Source organism: Eptatretus burgeri, chromosome 8 (assembly GCF_056783735.1).
Source record: "Eptatretus burgeri isolate ZD-2024b chromosome 8, Ebu_testis_v1, whole genome shotgun sequence".
NCBI lineage: Eukaryota > Metazoa > Chordata > Myxini > Myxiniformes > Myxinidae > Eptatretus > Eptatretus burgeri.
In genome coordinates, this window is record NC_140968.1 from 11,600,274 (window position 1) to 11,620,273 (window position 20,000).

General features: G+C 46.8%; 2 protein-coding genes across 2 annotated transcripts in view; one reads left to right on the top strand and one right to left on the bottom strand.

Moving 5' to 3' along the window:
• Nucleotides 1-9,101, top strand: part of DUT (deoxyuridine triphosphatase) — a 10,135-nt gene extending 1,034 nt beyond the window's left edge. Inside the window, exons 2-6 of the mRNA XM_085890873.1 lie at nucleotides 914-1,005; nucleotides 2,313-2,357; nucleotides 2,755-2,829; nucleotides 4,498-4,568; nucleotides 8,946-9,101. Coding sequence (XP_085746999.1) covers nucleotides 914-1,005; nucleotides 2,313-2,357; nucleotides 2,755-2,829; nucleotides 4,498-4,568; nucleotides 8,946-9,002 — 340 coding nt within the window. The 3' untranslated portion in view covers nucleotides 9,003-9,101. The remainder of the gene's footprint in view (nucleotides 1-913; nucleotides 1,006-2,312; nucleotides 2,358-2,754; nucleotides 2,830-4,497; nucleotides 4,569-8,945) is intronic.
• A 246-nt stretch (nucleotides 9,102-9,347) lies between these two features.
• Nucleotides 9,348-20,000, bottom strand: part of FXN (frataxin) — an 11,686-nt gene continuing 1,033 nt past the window's right edge. The window contains exons 3-5 of the mRNA XM_085890872.1: nucleotides 17,212-17,332; nucleotides 10,094-10,191; nucleotides 9,348-9,819 (exon numbers count right to left, since the gene is read on the bottom strand). Coding sequence (XP_085746998.1) covers nucleotides 9,666-9,819; nucleotides 10,094-10,191; nucleotides 17,212-17,332 — 373 coding nt within the window. The 3' untranslated portion in view covers nucleotides 9,348-9,665. The remainder of the gene's footprint in view (nucleotides 9,820-10,093; nucleotides 10,192-17,211; nucleotides 17,333-20,000) is intronic.

Here is a 20,000-nt window from a genome sequence, read left to right on the forward strand (position 1 = left end):
GGTTCTGTATCCATCTTGTCCACCCCTTGTGTCCTCGCCCACATCCCTTGTTTGTCCAAATCTCCCTCCTATTTTGTCCTTCAACCCTGCTGTTGGTGTTTTCCTCTATCTCTATCTCTGTCTCTCCCCTTGCTGTTCCTTGTGTTCTGTTGCTTCTTCACCCGATCCAGCGTTCTAGTTCCTCCACGAGCCTCGACATTGCATACAAAATGCTGCTTGGTGAGACTTCAGAGAGGAATCTGTTCAGGGTGCCGGCAATGACTCGCCCTCTCTTCATGAAACTCACCGTGGGAATGTGTAACCAATCTTAACAGAGTGGATAGCCGGCTTGACGTCCGTCCGAGGGACGGCGCTCTCCGTTACGCGACGCGCTACTTGCGGAGCACCAATCGGACAGTTTTAGTCTGGTCTGGAATTGAACCTGGACGGCGACTACCCGGCGACCAGTGTGCAGCCTCTGTGCCATCCTGTGGTGCAATAATTATTTGCAGACCACCGTTGGAATTTAACAAACTTTGTCCGTTGCTATTTAGTGCCTACTGTGGGTTGATTTCATTTGACTTGAGACTTGCCTTGCAGTTATCATCCTCCTTCGTTTACACTTATCACGTATCCATAGTTACCGAGCTGTTTCTTTTTTTTTCAATTCAAGTTCCAGCCAAGAATAGCTTTATTGTCTTTTTGAATGAACTGATGAATCCAGCATCCCAAGTGCTCATGCAAGCTGCTGTAATGACATGATGCATCAGCAAAGTCCTGAAGTAAAGGCTGCGACGATGATGACGACGATGATGATGATGATGATGATGATGATGATGATTATGACGATGATGATGATGATAAAATTTATATTTTGATCCTTGAGCCATTTGTTGCATTGATGAAAAGTGCCGAACTGTCGTTTGTCGTGCAGTGCCGAGGAAGCCGAGATCCCTTCGATGGACAGAATGATCGTTAAGACTGACATACAAATCTCTCTACCTGTTGGGTGCTACGGCAGGATCGGTGAATTTGCTTTTGATGGATTTTGTTATTGCTCCAATTGTGTGTGTGTGTGTGTGTGTGTGTGTGTGTGTGTGTGTGTGTGTGTGTGTGTGTGTGTGTGTGTGTGTGTGTGTGTGTGTGTGTGTGTGTGTGTGTGTGTGTGTGTGTGTGTGTGTGTGTGTGTGTGTGTGTGTGTGTGTGTGTGTGTGTGTGTGTGTGTGTGTGTGTGCGCGCGCGCGCGCGGTGTCACACACAACATACTGGGATGTTGTAATATAAAATTGAGTGCAGTTGGTAATTGGTTGTTTAAAACTTGTCTGATGTGCATAGATTGCTGATCACAGTATGAGGTTCTCTATTCAGCCCACGTCAACGTAACTAATTGGATAGTTGGGGGAGCACAGACCAGAAAATACACCACTTAGCTTTGGGAGCCATCCCTTCTTTTTTTAGGCATTCAAATTTTACATCTACCATATGGTGTATATGGTCGGTCTGTGTCTCTCTGTCTCTGTGTCTCTGTCTCTGTCTGTCTCTCTCTGCATCTATCTATACCATGAAAGATGTTCTGTGTGTCACCATTTGTTGTTTTGAGATGGCTGAGCAGATCTTCGTCCAACTTTGAGAGGTTACTCGGTGAGCACAGGGGAGTGTTTTAGGCAAAAATTAATAATATATTTATATACATTGAAAGTATTGGAAAAATAAAAGAAAAGTTTTTGCAAAAAAAAAAAAAAATTTTTTTTTTTTGCTTTGTAGCTACATGAAAGGTAATAATGCATGATTCCTGGCCCCCCGTTCCTTAGTGGGTATAGGGAAGTGATTTGGGCACCTACAAAAACATTTAAAAAAAAACCCCACAAAATTTGATTTCAAAATGCCAACAGGATTAGAACGGCACCGGGCAATGCAGGGTTCCCCTGCCAGTACTGCACGTAATAAATACATGGTCCCAAAAGTATTTAGCAAATGGCCCCGATGGGTGAACCTGTCTGGCAAATGATCAGATGCGAAGCCGAGTTGAGGGCACGTGCTACTATCGGCCGATTGGAGTCCCTGTAAAATTAATAAAGTGCACTCTAGGGGAACGTTAGCCCAATTGAGGTGGACGAAGACCCAGCGTTAACGGACACGACACATTCACTTGCAGTCGCTTAAGCGGTACACAGTCATCCTAATGTGTCTGGATACAATCTGGTGACCATTTCATGACAGATCTCGCACGTTCTGCACACACCATGTTGTACATTGTTTGATCATCCTCATGCAGTGATATGTGAAGGAACATGCATGACTTGACTCTTCCCATTTTTCCCAATGTGTGCCAGCTCCACGCTCCGGCTTGGCGGTGAAGCATGGCCTGGATGTTGGAGGTAAGTGTTTGTAAAACCCTTAGTCCAGCGAATAGTCAGACGATTAATGTATACAATTGAGGCTTGCCAATAATCCTAATTCAATGTCTGTGATTCGTAAGTTTAAAAATTATTATGATTTTATAAATCTTGGTGAGTGCTCATTTTGTGCTGGTATGCACTCGCACCTTTTTTAAGCCGTCTGACCTGGATTCGAATCTCGACTGGAAACCACTCTCGGTGAAGCGGTCAGGTGATAAGAGATTACGACGGTGCAGTGATTGCGAGACGAGATCGGAGTAGAGTGCAAATTGCAATAAACATCGACATTGGAGACCATGTTTGAATTTTTGAGTCCATGCACTCCAAGCCTCGCAGGTTTAATCGTGACCTTTGGTTCGAATCCGTGTTGCTGCAGCTGGAGTGATCGATGCCGACTACAGAGGGAGCGTGAACATCGTGCTGTTCAACTTCAGTAAAAAATCGTATTCTGGTACGGACCAATGCAAGCATGATCAGCATCTGCCATACGGATTCAACTCGGTTGTGCCATACTGTGGGATGCATGGATGTTGTTTTTGATTGAAAATTGTATTGTCAATTTGTTTTGTTTGTTTTTATACCTTTTAATTGTTTTTTTTTTTTTTAAAGAGGGCTTTTCATGTGTGGGTAATGGCCGAGAGATGCACAAGCTCGCCTCTAAGCTGTCTTGCTTGGGTTTGAATCTCGGCCCAACTATAAACTGGCTTCATCGATGTGCGTCATCCCTCGGATGGACGTTAAACTGGGCGTCCTATCTGCCGGCGTTCATCGGTAGACGTTAAAGAGCCGACGGTGTCCTTCGCAAAGATTAGGTGAGATAGCTGGCACCATGAGCAAATAAATTCTTTCCCGAGCAAGCAGAGGTTACCGCATCAATGGCACAGCTTTGCTCTCAGCCATTGATGCTACCCCGCAACCTTGTGCTGCATACAAACGAAGAAGATTGTGCACGTGGAAGTGGGTGACTTTATATTGAAATGCTAATAGTCTCTTTTTAAAGACCAGGAGAAAGGAAAATATGATTCAATGACGTCGAGGATAGCGAGTGGTGAGGGATGTTAGGTTCAAAGTCGTACAATAAGGGCTAATACCGTTTCGAAAGGACAAAGTGAATCATTAAACTGAATATGAAGGAATTTAAATGGCAAATAAATAAGCATGCACAGTACTCTGAGAGGTATATGGTTTTTTATTTATTACCTCTGCCACCGAAGGTGGAAGGAGGTTGTTTTCACCTGTTTGTGTGCAGGATATCTCAAAAAGTTGTGTACGGATCCGGATGAAATTGGGTGTGTGACGAAGATGAACTGATTAGATTTTGGTGAAAATCTGGATCCGATTTAAAAAAAAAAAAGTTTATTTATTATTTTGAGTGATTAGTCACCAAAGAGGGATGGGGCCAAATACGATACGTAGCACGATTATCTCAAAACGTGGACGGATTCGTATGAAACTTGGTGGATAGGTCGGGTGTGTGACAAGGACGAATTGATTCGATTTTGGTGAATATTCAGATCCGGATCTGGACGTGAGGATTATTTAATTTTTAATGTGGTTCTTTACCATTGAGAGATCGAGCCAAAACTATATAGTACTATATATCTTGCATGATATTTCAAAAATGTATTGGGACCTGATATGTTCTCGTGCATCAGGCATTACATGGCGGAGGTATGCGCTCGACCGAGTGCCCTTCTCATTTATTTATCATCATCTTACTTGTTTTATTTATTTGCTGAGCTTGTGCATCTTTGACCTTGTAAATGGTTGAAGAGTATAAAATTAATCACTATATAGTTTGCTGTCCCGTTTTCTCGCATAAACTTGGAGACGTTACCCTTTCAGAAAGAACGTGCCATTGTGTGCCCTGGCCAATTCCACGTGATTTCCTTGGTCGATGGCCGTTTCAACCACATCCTGTGATGGAGTAGTGATCTGTCCAGGTTAAATTCTCAACAATGAAAATGTTCACGTCTACTTGTGATACTCCCCAGAGTGGTGTGGGAGATTTTGTGATCGATCGTTTTTGTGTGCCGTGAGGCGTACAGATGTACAGAATGATGAGACTGTTGTGCTTGCTCATATTTACCAAGCATCTGCTTTGTTTCATGTCCCCCAGTTAAGAAAGGTGAGCGCATTGCCCAACTCATCTGCGAGAAGATCTGTTACCCAAAGCTGCAAGAATGCGTGGTGAGTGCATGTGTGGGAGTCGTGCACGTACATGCATGAAGCACACTTGTGCCTCATGACGTGTGTGTGTGTGGTGGGAGGGGGGGTCTTCCTTACTGGGAGTTATACACATGAAGTGTCACACTGATACTTGAACAATGGCATGCCACACCGAGCCTGGTGGGAACCTTCCTTAATACAAGTAAACGTGCAAAATTAAAAAAAAACCCAAGAGGGAAATGTTCATGGTCATGAGAGAAGAAATTACACCTTGCGAAGTATCGTTGAAGAGCATTGTGATAAGAAATTAAGACTCTTACAGAATATGGCACGGAAGCATTTCACAAGATAGTTCGACACGTAAAGAGGGATATTAACTCTGTCCTGGTTCTGGTTCGTGGTCTCCGGTAAACATGAAGTGACTCTAAATGGTCTATCAATGTATTTCCATTCTAAAAAGGGGCAACAATTTCTTCGTACAAAGTTCAAAAACTAACAACAACAAAGAAGAAGAAGTGAAAATGTATCTCGAAGCATTGGGGGGGGGGGGGTGTACAACAAAACTTGAATGTTGTTGGTCTGAACAGTTTATTGAAATACATATTTTTGTACATTATTCTTTCATGGCCGACCCAAAGCACCCGGAGGCCCCAGATTTTTGGTTGTCGGTCCTTCAGAATGTGAAAAGATTTTGAGCAACCACACGTTGGCCTTCACATCCGTTTTTGAAGCATAGGTAACCAGCATGAAGCCAATAACTCCGTAGCTTTTCAATGCCCAACACATCCCGTAACCGCCGCCGGGAAGAGCTCATCCAGCCGGGCAGCACCACACCTCACCTTCACCAATCCCTGCTAGTTTGTAACCAACAATACTTGCGACGACAATTACTGTAGCTGTTTCGGTGGAATTTAAAACGTGGTTGTAACTACATGAGGTTATCAATTCCACCTTGGACTTTGGGGACGAGTTAAAACGATTCTGATGCTTGTCAAGATGGCACCGAAGCAGTGGTTTTTTTTGTATTTTTGTTTTATAGTCGGGTGGTCTTATCCCGAATATAACGACTGCACGGAAGCCATGATGTCCAAAATCCGGTGCAATGTAACTCGTGAATGCCACGATCTATATGCACCGCTTCGTCGAGTTTGTCCCTTTTTGAAACTGCTCGAGTTGATTATCGCAACCTCAAAACCACAATGTAAAATGCCTTGCTAGTTTAGTGGTAAGAGGCTTTCTTGTATACATAGCCTGGTGTTGGCGCAGTGGTTATGGCAGCGGCTTGGGATCCAAAAGGTCCTGAGTTCAAGCCCCGTTGGGCCACTGAATTCATACACCAGGGGGTTGACTCAGCCTGTCATCCTTCCGAGGTCAGCAAAATGAGTACCAGTATACTGGGCCGGTGTATACCCCGGTTAAAATAGGTGTACCATATCCCTGGGTCGTAAGAGGCGACCTGTGCCAAATCACTGTGCGGATCATACGGATGATCCGCTGTGGCGACCCCTAACGGGAGCAGCCAAAAGAAGAAGAAGAAGAAGAAGGCTTTCTTGTATACACCAAAGCTTTTTTCAGTATGGAACACATTTACTGCAGGACGATGGTGCAACATGCCATCGATGTGACCCCTTTTCCCCCCACGTGATGTGTACGTGAACTTGAATTCCTGCTTTCTTTCTTCTCCCCACCCCAAACTTTTCTCGTAGATACTTCAGTCTTTTTTTTTCTTTCTTTCAAAGTCGCATTGCTTGTGGCAGATCAATTCAGGATGACATCACATCCTTCCTTTTCTCCAATTGCTTGATCCCAAATTTTCAATGTGGATTCAGACCAAGTCCCTGCCTTAGACATGATGCTTCTGCTCTCCCAACAATGGGCGGAGGTCCTCGATCTCAAACATGAGATCAGGGCCCTCTCTCTGCCGATGGCATTCAAGGCCATCTCCACGCAACTTGCTGTCTTCCTTTACTCTTGTAGCCAATGTGCGACTCAACGGAATCCTTTCATCTCTGTCAAAGCGGCATTCTGGGCCCAGTGCTATTCCTCATCTTCATCAACAATCTGACTGGAAAACAATCTATTTATTTGCTGATGACTCCACCCTCTGCCATAACATCCCTCATCCTTCAGGTAGACAGGCACCAGCCTCTTCCCTCTCTTCAGACTTTGATAGAATTACAAGCTGTTCTAACACTTGAATTATGTCTTTCACCCCTGATAAATGTCACACTCTGTCTCTCCGAAAGGATTGTCTGGCGAACCCTCCTATCTACTTTATTTAAAACTATCCTTAACTTCAATCGCTCAAACTCTTGGGTCTTACTATCAGCCATGATCTTTCTTGGGCAAATGACATTTCTAAGTTTGCCTCCAAAGCCAGACACCGACGAGGCATCCTCTGTCCTACAAAGTTCTTCCTTTGTGCACTTGAAACATTTGTCCACCTACATTCCTTCATCTGCAGCTTGAGGAAGTACTGCTCCCCCCCCTCTGGGCTGGCTCTCATGCCTCACACCTTGCTCGGTTTGATGCCATGGCAACCAAGGCCTTCAAGATCATTGAAATTTTCTGCAATGAAGCTGAGTCTATGGGCGTATCACTTTCACAGTGCAAACAGGTCGGTGGTCTGTCTTCTCCCATGTCCTTTTCGTCTTGCACCCTTCTGTGTTCTCCCACCCCTACCCCCCAAATTCTCAACTGAGTTTTATCTTACTTGCACCATTTATTAGGGTACCCTGTCATTCTGACAGGGAACCCTATTGTTTTTCTTCTGTTTATTTCCTTATTTTTTTATTATTTATATTTTTGCGGGTTCTTTCGCTTTAAAAATCATTTTCTCAGGAACGGTAAGTCCAGTCGACACGAAATTTTCACCGTAGTATGTATCTTTTTTGATAGCAAACTCAAGTGGTAATTGTGACGTCATAGGTCACGTGGTACGGGCGCCATCTCGAAAAAAACCGAAAAACTTTGGACCTCTGTATCTCTGAAACTTTCTAGGGTAAAAATGTTTTCGCTTCATACATTTGAATAAGCTCCTCAAGGGGAACAGGGGTGATTTTTCGTGAGGTCATCGGTCAAGAGGTGTGCTGGTCAAAATTCGTTAGGTACAATGCTGCATTGGAAAAATCTGAAATTTCTTGAGCCTCATCTGCACAACAATTCACCGTAGAAAAAATATATTATGACGTCATAGGTCACTTGGTGCGGCAGCCATCTTGTTTTGGGAATTTAAAAAAAAAAATCTTCTCCAGAACAGCCAAACAGATTGAGGCGAAACTTTACACACATTCCTCATGAGGTCCTTTATCAAGTTTGTTAATTTCTTATTGATCGGTCATACGGTTTGGCGGCAATCTTGAATTTACCGTAAACCTTCAAACATCATCTTCTCCAGAACGGCTGAACAGATTGAGACGAAACTTTACACACACATTTCCCATGAGGTCTTTTGTAGAGTTTGTTAATTTCTTATTGATCGGTCATACGGTTTGGCGGCCATCTTCAATTTACCGTAACCTTCAAACATCTTCTACAGAACGGCTCGTCAGATCAAGGGGAAACTTCACTAACGTATTGCCCACGAGTAGGGAATACAAGTTTGTTAATTTCTAATTGATAGGTCACATGGTTTGGCAGCCATGTTTGATTCAAGAACAATATTAAATATTGTTTTCTCTGGAACCACTTCCCCGATCAAAGCGAAACTTTGACTGTCATCTGCAGAAAGTCCCATGTTGTATCAAAGGCGGACGTGTGGGTACCCGGTCATCACTGCCAGCAGTTTTATAAAGTGGCAGTTCTAGTTTTAATTTGTTATAATATACAATTTTTAGGTACTTTGCTTATGTAAAATTATTGACCAGAAATGTCCCCAAGGAACTTGATCCTTATTTGTGTAATTTGGTCAATGTTAAGTGAGGCCCAACTCTATCTGATCCCCTGGATGTGGGGATCTGATAGCGATGTTTGAACATCATGAAGGGTATGGACAAGATGGGTGGAGAAAATGAGTTGGGGCAGTTTTAAGGTGGGGTCTTGAAGTTCGAGAGTGGTTAAGGCAAGGAATGGTCTCCACCGAAAGGTAGTGGCAGCGGAGAGGTGGATACATTAAAGTTGGAATTGGATAGGTACCCAGATTTGAGGTCGTGGGGTATGGGGATATTGGCAAAACTTGCAGGTTGCTTATGTGGGAATTGGTGATTGGTACTGGTGTTGGTACAGTCCAGCCATGATTGGCCAAACGGCCTTCTCTCACGGCAAAGTTTTCTGTGCGACTCTCAGTGGTACCAGTTTACAAGCCCAGGTATAAACATCATGTAATGCTAAAGCTTTGTCAGTTTGTTCAACCTGTCCATTCCATAATTTTTTTTCTCTCTCTCCTCTCCCCACTCCTAGTCCCTGGATAATACAGAAAGAGGTTCTGGTGGTTTTGGTTCAACAGGGAAAAATTAAAGTTTTCATTGTTTCACTGGCCATCAATTGAAAAGAACCATCAACTAACCTCTGGTGCTTTGTTTGTTTGTTTTCAAAATAAAGTTTGGCATTGTGTTATCTGCTGGTTGTTTGTTTGTTTTTTTAAAGTGATCTGAGGCTGACAAAGGTGCTTGTACATGTATCCCATGCAGGACAAGGGCAGTCATAGGCATACGTGTCCTTCCTTTTTCCTGAATTACAAACATTGGGATTTGAACCTTGGTTCCCCACATTGTGAGCTCGAGGTTCAATTGGGAATACCACTAGGCCAGCCAAAACCTTGTGATGCAAATAATCCACACAATTGCATTTGCTGCCACTAAATACTGTAATGACCCGTTTTCAACTTTAATGGATTTGATAAAACAAAAAAAACAGCTTGAAACCTGGCTATCACCTCACATGACTTCTGGAGCAAAGATGTAATCAAACTCAAAGGAACAGTGGTTCTCATGTGTTAAAAATAATAATAATCACAAATGGGGAGGTAATATCAACAAAGCCTTTGTCAATTTGCATCAAGCTATGAAAATGTCCAAGATGGTCTGTCTGTTCCCTCCACTTTGGTCATGCCTGTCTGAACAACAGAGTTGCTTCTTCATAATCTGAAGACCTCATAAGGGGCCAGACAAACGATGAAGGTCAATGTGGGACTATGCCACTATGTGGAAGATGCATAAGGTCAATTGAACTGTTCATGGTCTGTGAAAGCTCTGTAGTTAGCAGATCGTGCAGCGTAAGACCATCTCGGTTGTACACCCAGCCATGGCCTGTCCAATCATAACGTTTTGGGCCACTTGGGGGGGGGGGGGCGAGAGGAGTAGGGGTAGGGGTGAGGCAGAGTTCAAGGGTTGATGGCATTGGTTTAAATGTCTCACCCTCCGATGTATAATTTTTCATTTTGACTCGAATCCCAAATAAATATAGTAAGCATCAAAAATAATCAGTGTATTTTAGCTGGAAAACTTGGACTCAAGAAAGAAAAATAAACCTGATTGTGATTTGGTGAAACCACAGTGAGATATCCAGGATTTTGTGCTGTTGATCAATCGTATCAAATGGATCCTTACCTAAACGGAGAAGAAAGCCAAATCTGCCTGTTTGGAGCCTGTTTGTTGATCACGTACGTTCCAAGCCTTTGACCAAGCTTCACAGTCAGCACTCCAGCCTGCAAGCACAGACAGACTACACTGCAATAACAACTACTACTTGTGTGTACAAATATCATCGAAGCATTGCAGGATGAGAAAACAATTTTGGAATGTCGTTACCATTTACCTCACTACAAACCGAGTTCTGGCAAAACTCCCAAAATCCAGGTTCATTGCTCACCTCCACTCATTTGTTCCTCTTCTCTTGCCTGTGGAACCAACTTCTTAAGTCTTAAATCTCATTTCCTTCCAGGACCTCAAGAATGGCTATTCACCACCACCACCCCCACCTCAGGTCATCCCCTATCCATACTTGTGATCGTTTCTGCCCTCAACACTCCACAAGTCCACCCTTTCCTTTCCAGGATGTTGCATTTTCTCACCTCCCTCACATATGTTTTATGCCTGGTTTTGCCTTCCTCTTCTTGCCATGTTCAAGCTTGTTTACCTCCCATGTCCTCCTCCCTCTCCCCGATAGCTCATGCTTTCCCACACCCATTTTTGCTCCATGGCCCTCCACCCAGCTGATGTTTCCCCACTTTCCACAGTGTTCTGTTCTATTGTATTCCAGCACTTCCACAAGCCTTGACCTTGTATGCAAAGAAAAATAAGTGATTCTAACTCTTAAGTGCTAAGGTTTAACATCATTAACAAATTCCATTGAGGTGAAATATTGTCAATGTAAAACTAGCAAAGGCACTCGGTGAAATGGCAGTTCGTGAAGAGTAAATGTGTGTTTGTTGACACTCCACGTTATTGATGTCGACATATTACTGACCCTGTTGTGCCTCGTCATCATGATGGAAGTCGAGGTTTATTACCTCCGACACCGAAGGTAAAGGAGGTCATGTTTTCACCCCTTTCTGTCTGTGTTTGTCTGTGTGCAGGATAGCTGGTTAGTGTTGGCTCAGGGTGGCGGCTTGGGATCCTAGGGTCCTGAGTTCAAGCCCCGTTGGCCGCTGAATTAATACACCTGGGGGTTGACTGAGCCTGTCATCCTTCCGAGGTCGGTGAAATGAGTACCAGTTCTTGTGTCTGTACTGGTAGAGGGGCATTGCATCAGCAACAAAGTCGCACTTCAAGAAATGAAAGCTACCCTGGCAGCTAAGCTGCCATATGACCACCACCAGTTCTACTTAGCAGACTGGTGACACGCACACGCGCACATGCACTCCCAAAGAAATGGTGGCCGCAGCCTTTTTTGGCCCTTCAGCTCGGGAGGGAAAGGCGAGCTGAGGGCAGGGGCCTATTGTTGCACCTGTCCGCCTCGTGCGGTCTGGTCGAGCTTGTCCGGTGGCGGGACTCGAACCCGCCAACAAAGCAGCACCAAGCACCAAGGACCAGGAACGACGCAACGGACGCCAGCCAGCACAAGAATGGACTAGACGGATGAGCACCCACGGGTAGACGAGAACGCCAGCAGGCAAGACGAGGCTTCTTCTCTTTCTCCCTCTTCACAACTGGGCGAACCTTTTCTTTTCGGCGGCTCGCCACCTACTCTTATCCTTCCCCTCCCCCACGGGTCGAGGGAACCGCCCTGAGGGACTTGCCTTCGGATTGGACGAGGGGCGAACATCCCATCTGGCTGGGCGGGGCCACCCCTGAGGTGGTTAGCATCCTGATTGGACAAGGCGTCTCGGGGGGTGTGTCGAAGCGTCTCAGAGGCCCACCCCCCGAAGAGGCTCCGCAGTAGCTTTCGGCATGCTGGCCTCGCATTGGCTGGGGCACGCATGTGATGCTTGCCCTTCGCTCATTGGCTGGAGGAAACGTTCCATTCCCTTCCTCGGAGCGGAGCCTCGATCTGAGGCGATGGAGGCTCCGCCCACGCCTTCAGCCAAAAACACATGGGCAATGGCGACCGGGTTGAGTGAGGGACGGTGGCGCTGTTGTTGTAGTCGTAGTCTATGTATAAAACCTGACTATAAAATAACTCACAGCGCACACACGGAATTCCCATTAGAGATTAGACATAGGGGATGGATTCTAACTATAACTATTCTAACACATACTTAATGAAATAACTAAGCTTAGGGACTGCTGTCTGTTTGTGTGCAAATGGCTTCCAGATTCGTAACAATATCCCTCCACCTTTCCAAATATTTTACGGCACAGTTGTGGTGAATTAACGTGAATCGAGGGACATGACGCGGGATCACATGTTGTGCGTCTCGCGTATAAGGGGAGGTCTCTCTGCGGCACGAGTGATTGTCCCCGGGGCATTGCTATTGACATCGGCTGTCCACTTGATGCTCGTTAACTGAAGGTGCTCATTGACTGGTGAGAATGGAGATTATATCGAACTCCGTGCTTACGCGGATTTAGTCTGCAATGGTTAACTGCACATGTATACGTTTCTGCTTATGTACTCCTAGCTGAACCTGTATTTCCTGGTATGCCCACAGAAGCGGCTCCAATCAAATGGAATAAAGCCTAAACTCTGAAGGTTCATCTCTCGCTCTCATTTCAATTTATTCCATTTGATTTTCTCGGCTCTCTCAACCAAAGATGGACAAGATCTACAAACCAGAGAGGTTCGACGCAGACCCGAACGCGACTGACGCAGAAATGAAATGGTCACATTGGTTCTGCTCCTTCTCACACTATCTGACCATCATCGCGGAGGGAGCTGACAAATTTGCCGCTCTCGTGAATCATGTCTCGCCCGGCGTGTACAGGCTCTTCTCGGGGTGCGACACTTACGAAGCAGCGATCGACGTGCTGCAGGCGCCTACGTGAAGCCCAAGAACGAGGTATACATACGACATCTTCTCAACACACGCAAGCAAGCAGCCGGGGAGTCAATCGATCAGTTCCTGCAAGCTCTGAATCAGCTGGGAAAAGACTGCAGCTTCCGGGCGGTAAGCGCCGAGGAACACCGAAAGGAAGCGACCCGGGAGGCATTCATCCAAGGACTCAGATCAGCCCACATACGGCAACGCTTACTAGAGAAAGCGCAACCCACTCTTGACAAGGTAGTCGATCAGGCTCGAGCGATGGATACGGCTCAGCAGCAATCTGAGTCATTTGGGACACCGATGCTGCTCATGAACGCTGCTACGATGGGAACCCAAGGAACCCCACTGGCACAGACACAGCCAGACATGAGGGATGGAGAAACACCCGAGGAGCCGGATACCCAGACCTCGTCAAACTCCTCAGCAACTGCTCCGGTCGGTAAATGCTTCTTTTGTGGGTACAAAAGGCATCCTCGTCAAAAATGTCCCGCCAGAGATGCCACATGCATGAATTGCGACAAGAAAGGGCATTATGCCAGGGTATGTAAATCTACTCTAAGGAGAAATAAACCCACTTCTGCGGCTCTCTACTCGCAAAATAAATTGACTGCAGCCTCCCGGGAATCTATCCAAGGCTATCATCAACGTGCGAATTAACGGGCATATGGCTGAGGCACTGATTGATACCGGTAGCTCTGAAAGTTTCGTCAACAGCTCGCTAGTGAAGGGCAGGAAATGGGTAATCCACCCGACTGACAATACGGTATGCATGGCCGCCACCTCACTACAATCCCGCGTACGAGGGTACTGCAATGTTGAATTGGACGTAAAAGGGTACACGCATCGGGATGTAAAGGTGCTGGTGCTTCGTGATTTGTGCGCAGACGTAATTCTGGGTCATAATGTCCTCAAGCAGCACACGAGCGTCGAAATACCCTTTGGAGGAAGCAAGCCTCGTCTAATTTTAAATGCGCTGACCACCGCGGAGGTGACGTCCCCCCAGCTGTTCGCTAACTTGTCGCCGGTCTGCAAACCGATAGCGATTAAATCGCGGCGATATACCACTGCTGACATGAATTTCATCACTTCGGAAACCAAGCGATTACTGGAGGAGGGAATTATAGAACCGAGCGATTCGCCATGGCGCGCACAGGTGTTAGTAACCAGCAGTCAGAACCATAAGAAACGGATGGTTGTCGATTATTCCCAAACGGTCAATCGCTTCACCCAACTCGACGCCTACCCCCTGCCGCGCATAGATGAGATGGTCGAACGCGTGGCCAATTATAAGGTATTCAGTACCATCGACTTGCGAAGCGCCTATCATCAAATTCCCATCCGAGAGGAAGACAAACCGTACACTGCATTCCAGGCAGGGCGGCGCCTCTACCAGTTCAGAAGGATACCATTCGGTGTCACGAATGGAGTAGCTTGCTTCCAACGGGTTATGGACGACATCATCTCAGATGAAAACCTCGAAGACACTTTTGTTTACGTGATAATGTCACAGTGTGCGGTAGGGATCAGAGGGAACATGATAGGAATCTGGACAGATTCTTGAGCATTGCTGGAAAATATAATCTGACTCTCAACTATGAGAAATGCGTATTCTCGGCAAGGTCAATTGACCTTCTCGGCTACACGATAGCCGACGGCACAATTAAGCCTGATCCTGAGCGATTGCGCCCGCTCCGTGAGCTTCCACCACCTCAGGACTTGCAAACAATGCGCCGGGTGATCGGGATGTTCGCTACTATGCAAGATGGATTTCGCAATACTCCGAGAAAATACATCCCCTAGTGCATTGCAAAACTTTCCACCAGATGCCGCTGTCGTGAAAGCTTTCCACGATCTCAAGGATGATATCAGTAAGTCCGTGGTTTTATCGATCGACAGCTCGGTGCCCTTCGTGGTGGAGACCGACGCTTCAAATCACGCCATAGCTGCAACACTTAATCAGTCTGGGCGGCCGGTCGCTTTCTTTCTCGAGAACTCTCTCTAGAAGCGAGCAGAGACACTCGGCAATAGAGAAGGAGGCGTACGCCATCGTCGAAGCGCTGCGTAAATGGAGACATTATTTACTGGGAAACCACTTCACGCCGTTACGGACCAACGATCCGTGGCTTTCATGTTTGATGGGAAAAAATAACGGGAAAATTAAGAATGAAAAAATTATGAGATGGCGAATAGACCTAGCCTGCTACAGGTACGACATTGTTTACCGGCCCGGGAAGGAAAACCCTGCTGCAGATACCTTCTCCCGGGTCTACAGTTCGGCAACAATCAGTCAGGCTTTGCAAGACCTCCATGTGTCTCTGTGCCACCCAGGGGTAACCAGGATGGCACATTTCGTACGCAGACAAAATCTTCCCTATTCTGTTGAAGATATTAAACAAATGAATGCTTCATGCCCTGTTTGTGCTGAACTAAAACCCAGATTCTATGGCGCGGCTTCTGGCAGACTGATCAAGGCTACTTCCCCTTCGAGAGACTAAACATCGACTTCAAAGGGCCCCTACCGACCGAAACAGACAACAGATACATATTCACCGTTGTTGATGAATATTCAAGGTTCCCTTTCGCGTTTCCGTGCTCGGATATGACCTCGGGCACTGTCGTAAAATGTCTCTCTGACCTCTTCGCTATGTTTGGGAGACCTTCGTACATACATTCAGACAGAGGGCCGTGTTTCATGTCGGCCGGTCAAGCTAAAACAATTCCTATTAGAGCACGGCATAGCAACTAGTCGAACGACGGGTTACAACCCACAGGGAAACGGGCAGGTGGAACGGTATAATGGAGTAATTTGGAAAGCCGTAACTCTGGCGCTGAAATCGAGAGGACTGGGCCCCGAGCGATGGGAGGTTACTCTTCCTGACGCTCTGAATTCCATACGCTCTTTGCTCTGCACGTCCACAAATGCCACTCCTCACGAGCGTATGTTTACTCACCAACGACGTTATGTTGACGGTCAAACGGTGCCCAACTGGCTGACCCACTCCCGGTACAGTGTTCATGAAACGCCCGGTACGACAAAGCAAGTATGAACCGCTGGTGGAGGGGGTCGAACTCATTGACACTAATCCAGAGTATGCTCATGTCAGGCTCCCGGATGGCAGGGAGACCACTGTGTCGGTTCGCCATCTGGCTCCCTCAGGTACTCCTCCCGCCGGTACACCACCTCCTGGCACTCCTCCTTCTGACATTTCCCCCAGGAACTCCGCCTCGGGCGACGGGCTGCCGCGTTCCACCCGAGAGCGATCGAGGAGTCATCCCCGGCACAAGTCGAGGCTCACCAAGAGGATCGGGAGTCTCCCTCAAGTGAAACTGCCGTTTACTCCCGGAGAGGTCGACGACAAGGCCCCTCGACGACTCAATCTGTAAAGGGGATTATCGGCATTCTCGCTGCTCATGCTCCTATATGCCCATTATATCATATATCGATGCTCATTTCCATGCTCCTACAACTCAAAATAATCACTGCTTGGCATGTATGCTTCTGTAGATCAATTAGTCCGCGTTGCTTGAAATGTATACTCCTATAGTGCTAAAGCAATCATGGTGTGTAAGATGGGCCCCTAGTTACATTTTAAAGGTGGGGAGAATGTGGTGAATTAACGTGAATCGAGGGACATGACGCGGGATCACATGTTGTGCGTCTCGCGTATAAGGGGAGGTCTCTCTGCGGCACGAGTGATTGTCCCCGGGGCATTGCTATTGACATCGGCTGTCCACTTGATGCTCGTTAACTGAAGGTGCTCATTGACTGGTGAGAATGGAGATTATATCGAACTCCGTGCTTACGCGGATTTAGTCTGCAATGGTTAACTGCACATGTATACGTTTCTGCTTATGTACTCCTAGCTGAACCTGTATTTCCTGGTATGCCCACAGAAGCGGCTCCAATCAAATGGAATAAAGCCTAAACTCTGAAGGTTCATCTCTCGCTCTCATTTCAACAGTACTCGCTGAAAGTGTCTGTGTTGCATCCTTACATGTGCTTGATTAAGAATTGCAAGTTTTTATTGCGACATGGACCTGTGAGTCTGAGCTCTCTGGCAAGATGGTGCGGTGCAGGAGCTTCATGAATCATTTTAGTATTATAGATATTCACCGGAACCACCAGTGAGGTCTCCACATTAACAAACAAAACAGCATCAGTAAAACTGCGTTCAGGTCCGTCACCGGTAACAGCTATACTTCATTAAGGAGGATGGATCTAGAAGCAAAAATAATCGAGTTTCACCGACGTTACTTACAAATTGACCATGCACAGAAATGTCCAGGTCTCCCAACACTGACCGAGAAAGAAGCGTCGTAGTCCTTCGCTGTATAGCCTGCATCCGCAAGATCTTCGAAAAACTCTGCCATCGCATCCAGCGTCTCGTCTGCAAGCTTCTCGTAAGTAGCCTGGTCCAGAGGACTGTTTGAGGACAAAATAAGAGATGCAGATTCTTTGATAAATAAGATGGAGGAACTAAAGTTGAAGTTGATTGTTGATAAACCCAACCCAGAAGTTGCACCCAATGCAAGCTTATAATAGGGGTTACCTTATAAGGAACTTCGATGCCGGATGAGGCCATCGAAACCTGCGCTATTACTACCAATCAAAGGTTGTTTGTCCGTGCTCTATCCTTTGTAAATGCTGAGTGTCAAGCAAGGAAGCAGCATGTACCATTTATATAGTCTTTGTATAAAGTGGTTCAAACCACAGACCTCCAAGATTTGGAACAGATGCTCTGTCTAACTGAGGTGTGTCTGATTCGGGTGGCATCGTCAACAGTAAACTATCATTTCAAAAGCATGTATTGACACAGGTAAACAAGGCAAATAAAACACAGGGCCTAATAAAGAACCTTCACAATCCTGGATAAGGAATATCTGACCATACTCTTCAAAACCTTTAAAGTACGACCACTGGAGTGCAGAAATGGAGCATGGCACGCTCGTGTTGTGGAGGATAACAAAAGAGGAAGTCCAGAGAAGAGGCACAAGGATGGTCCCTGCTGTTCATGAACTGCAATATGAAGTGAGTCCACGTGCTGAACATCCATTCACTCGTTTGATTATCTTTTAAAGGGTTTATTTGTAATGGGGGGAAGGGGTAGGTGAGACATGGACGAGATGAGCAGTTAGGAACGAGCCAAGTGTATCAAACGATAGAGGGAAATGAGGACACACAAACTTATATACAACTAGAAGGGCACACGGTGGAGCACATATCTCTACCATGTAATGCCTGATCCAGCGGACCATCATCGAGCCCAATAACTTTTGGAGATATAATGCAATATCGTTTTTCACCCCGTCTCTCAATAGTGAAGAATCACTTTAAAAAAAAAAAAATCTAATAATTCTTGTATCTGGATTCAGATCTTTATGAAAATCGAATCAATTCGTCCTCGTCACACACCCAACCGGTCCACCAAGTTTCATCCACATCCATAACTTTTTGAGATCTTGTGCACACAAACAGACAGAAAGGGGGTGAAAACACCTTCGGTGGCAGAGGTAATGATGAGAAATAAAGAGCGAGACCTAAGCCACTCAAAGTTCCACAGAACACGTTTACAAACAAAATAAAGATGCAGGCAGAGACTTCCCCGTGTCCATACGTTGTGTAGATGCAGGACTCGATGCAGCCCGTTTTGGAAGCCAGGAGCGAGCTGAGAGCCAGTGACGAAGTGAGTCGAAAGACAAAGTAAGCCAGAGATGAGACCAGCAACGATCAGCCCCTCAACCAGCCCTTGTAACCCTCTGGCCTTTACTTACCACACACACACACACACACACACACACACACACACACACACACACACACACACACACACACACACACACACACACACACACACAAACACACACACACACACACACACACACACACACACACACACACACACACACACACACACACACACACAGTCTGTCCTCTCCCCTTTTTATTTCTCTGCACTCGAGGGGCTCTGATGGGTTCGCTCTCTCTCTCTCTGCTCCCATTCGTCCATCTTGCCTCTCTGCACATGGAGTTTTCTTATCCCTCCAAGGTCGTTTCTGATCCTCCTCTTCCTCTTGGGTGGATTCCTCCTCTAGGCCGTCCCACTCACGGGGCGGCACCATTAAAAAAAAATAAATCCATTGCCACTTCCGGCTCCACAGCACACTTCACCACCATAGCTGGCACACACCGGCCAGAGGTAGTGATGGATTTTGCACACGCATGACGTTTTCTTCATGACAAGAAGTCCTCACCCAGACCACCCACAAACAAGAGGTGTTTACACATAAAAAATATTACCCTGACTAAGCCGTCTACAAATTACATATGCTGCATCTTCAATGCCACACGTAACAAAAGTGACTTACTCCGAGATGGCGATCTAATCCACTCGAGACACAGACACAAACCATATTACACTTACCACAGTCTAGCGATGGACCCCCCCACCCTTTTCCACCGAACAGTATTTCAGTCTACGGATCATGGAGGACTGGAACATGTCCTTCGAGCTGTGGTGATTGCTTCTTCTATAGATGTGTTCAAACGGTCTGTACAAATACTGGGGGATGGGGAGGGGGGTTGGTGGGGTGGATGGGGAGATGGGGAGTGGGACGGACGGGTGGGGGGAGATGGGGAGTGGGAGGGACGGGTGGGGGGAGATGGGGAGTGGGAGGGACGGGTGGGGGAGATGGGGAGTGGGAGGGACGGGTGGGGGAGATGGGGAGTGGGAGGGACGGGTGGGGGAGATGGGGAGTGGGAGGGACGGGTGGGGGAGATGGGGAGTGGGAGGGACGGGTGGGGGAGATGGGGAGTGGGAGGGACGGGTGGGGGAGATGGGGAGTGGGAGGGACGGGTGGGGGAGATGGGGAGTGGGAGGGACGGGTGGGGGAGATGGGGAGTGGGAGGGACGGGTGGGGGGAGATGGGGAGTGGGAGGGACGGGTGGGGGAGATGGGGAGTGGGAGGGACGGGTGGGGGAGATGGGGAGTGGGAGGGACGGGTGGGGGAGATGGGGAGTGGGAGGGACGGGTGGGGGAGATGGGGAGTGGGAGGGACGGGTGGGGGAGATGGGAATGGGAGGGACGGGTGGG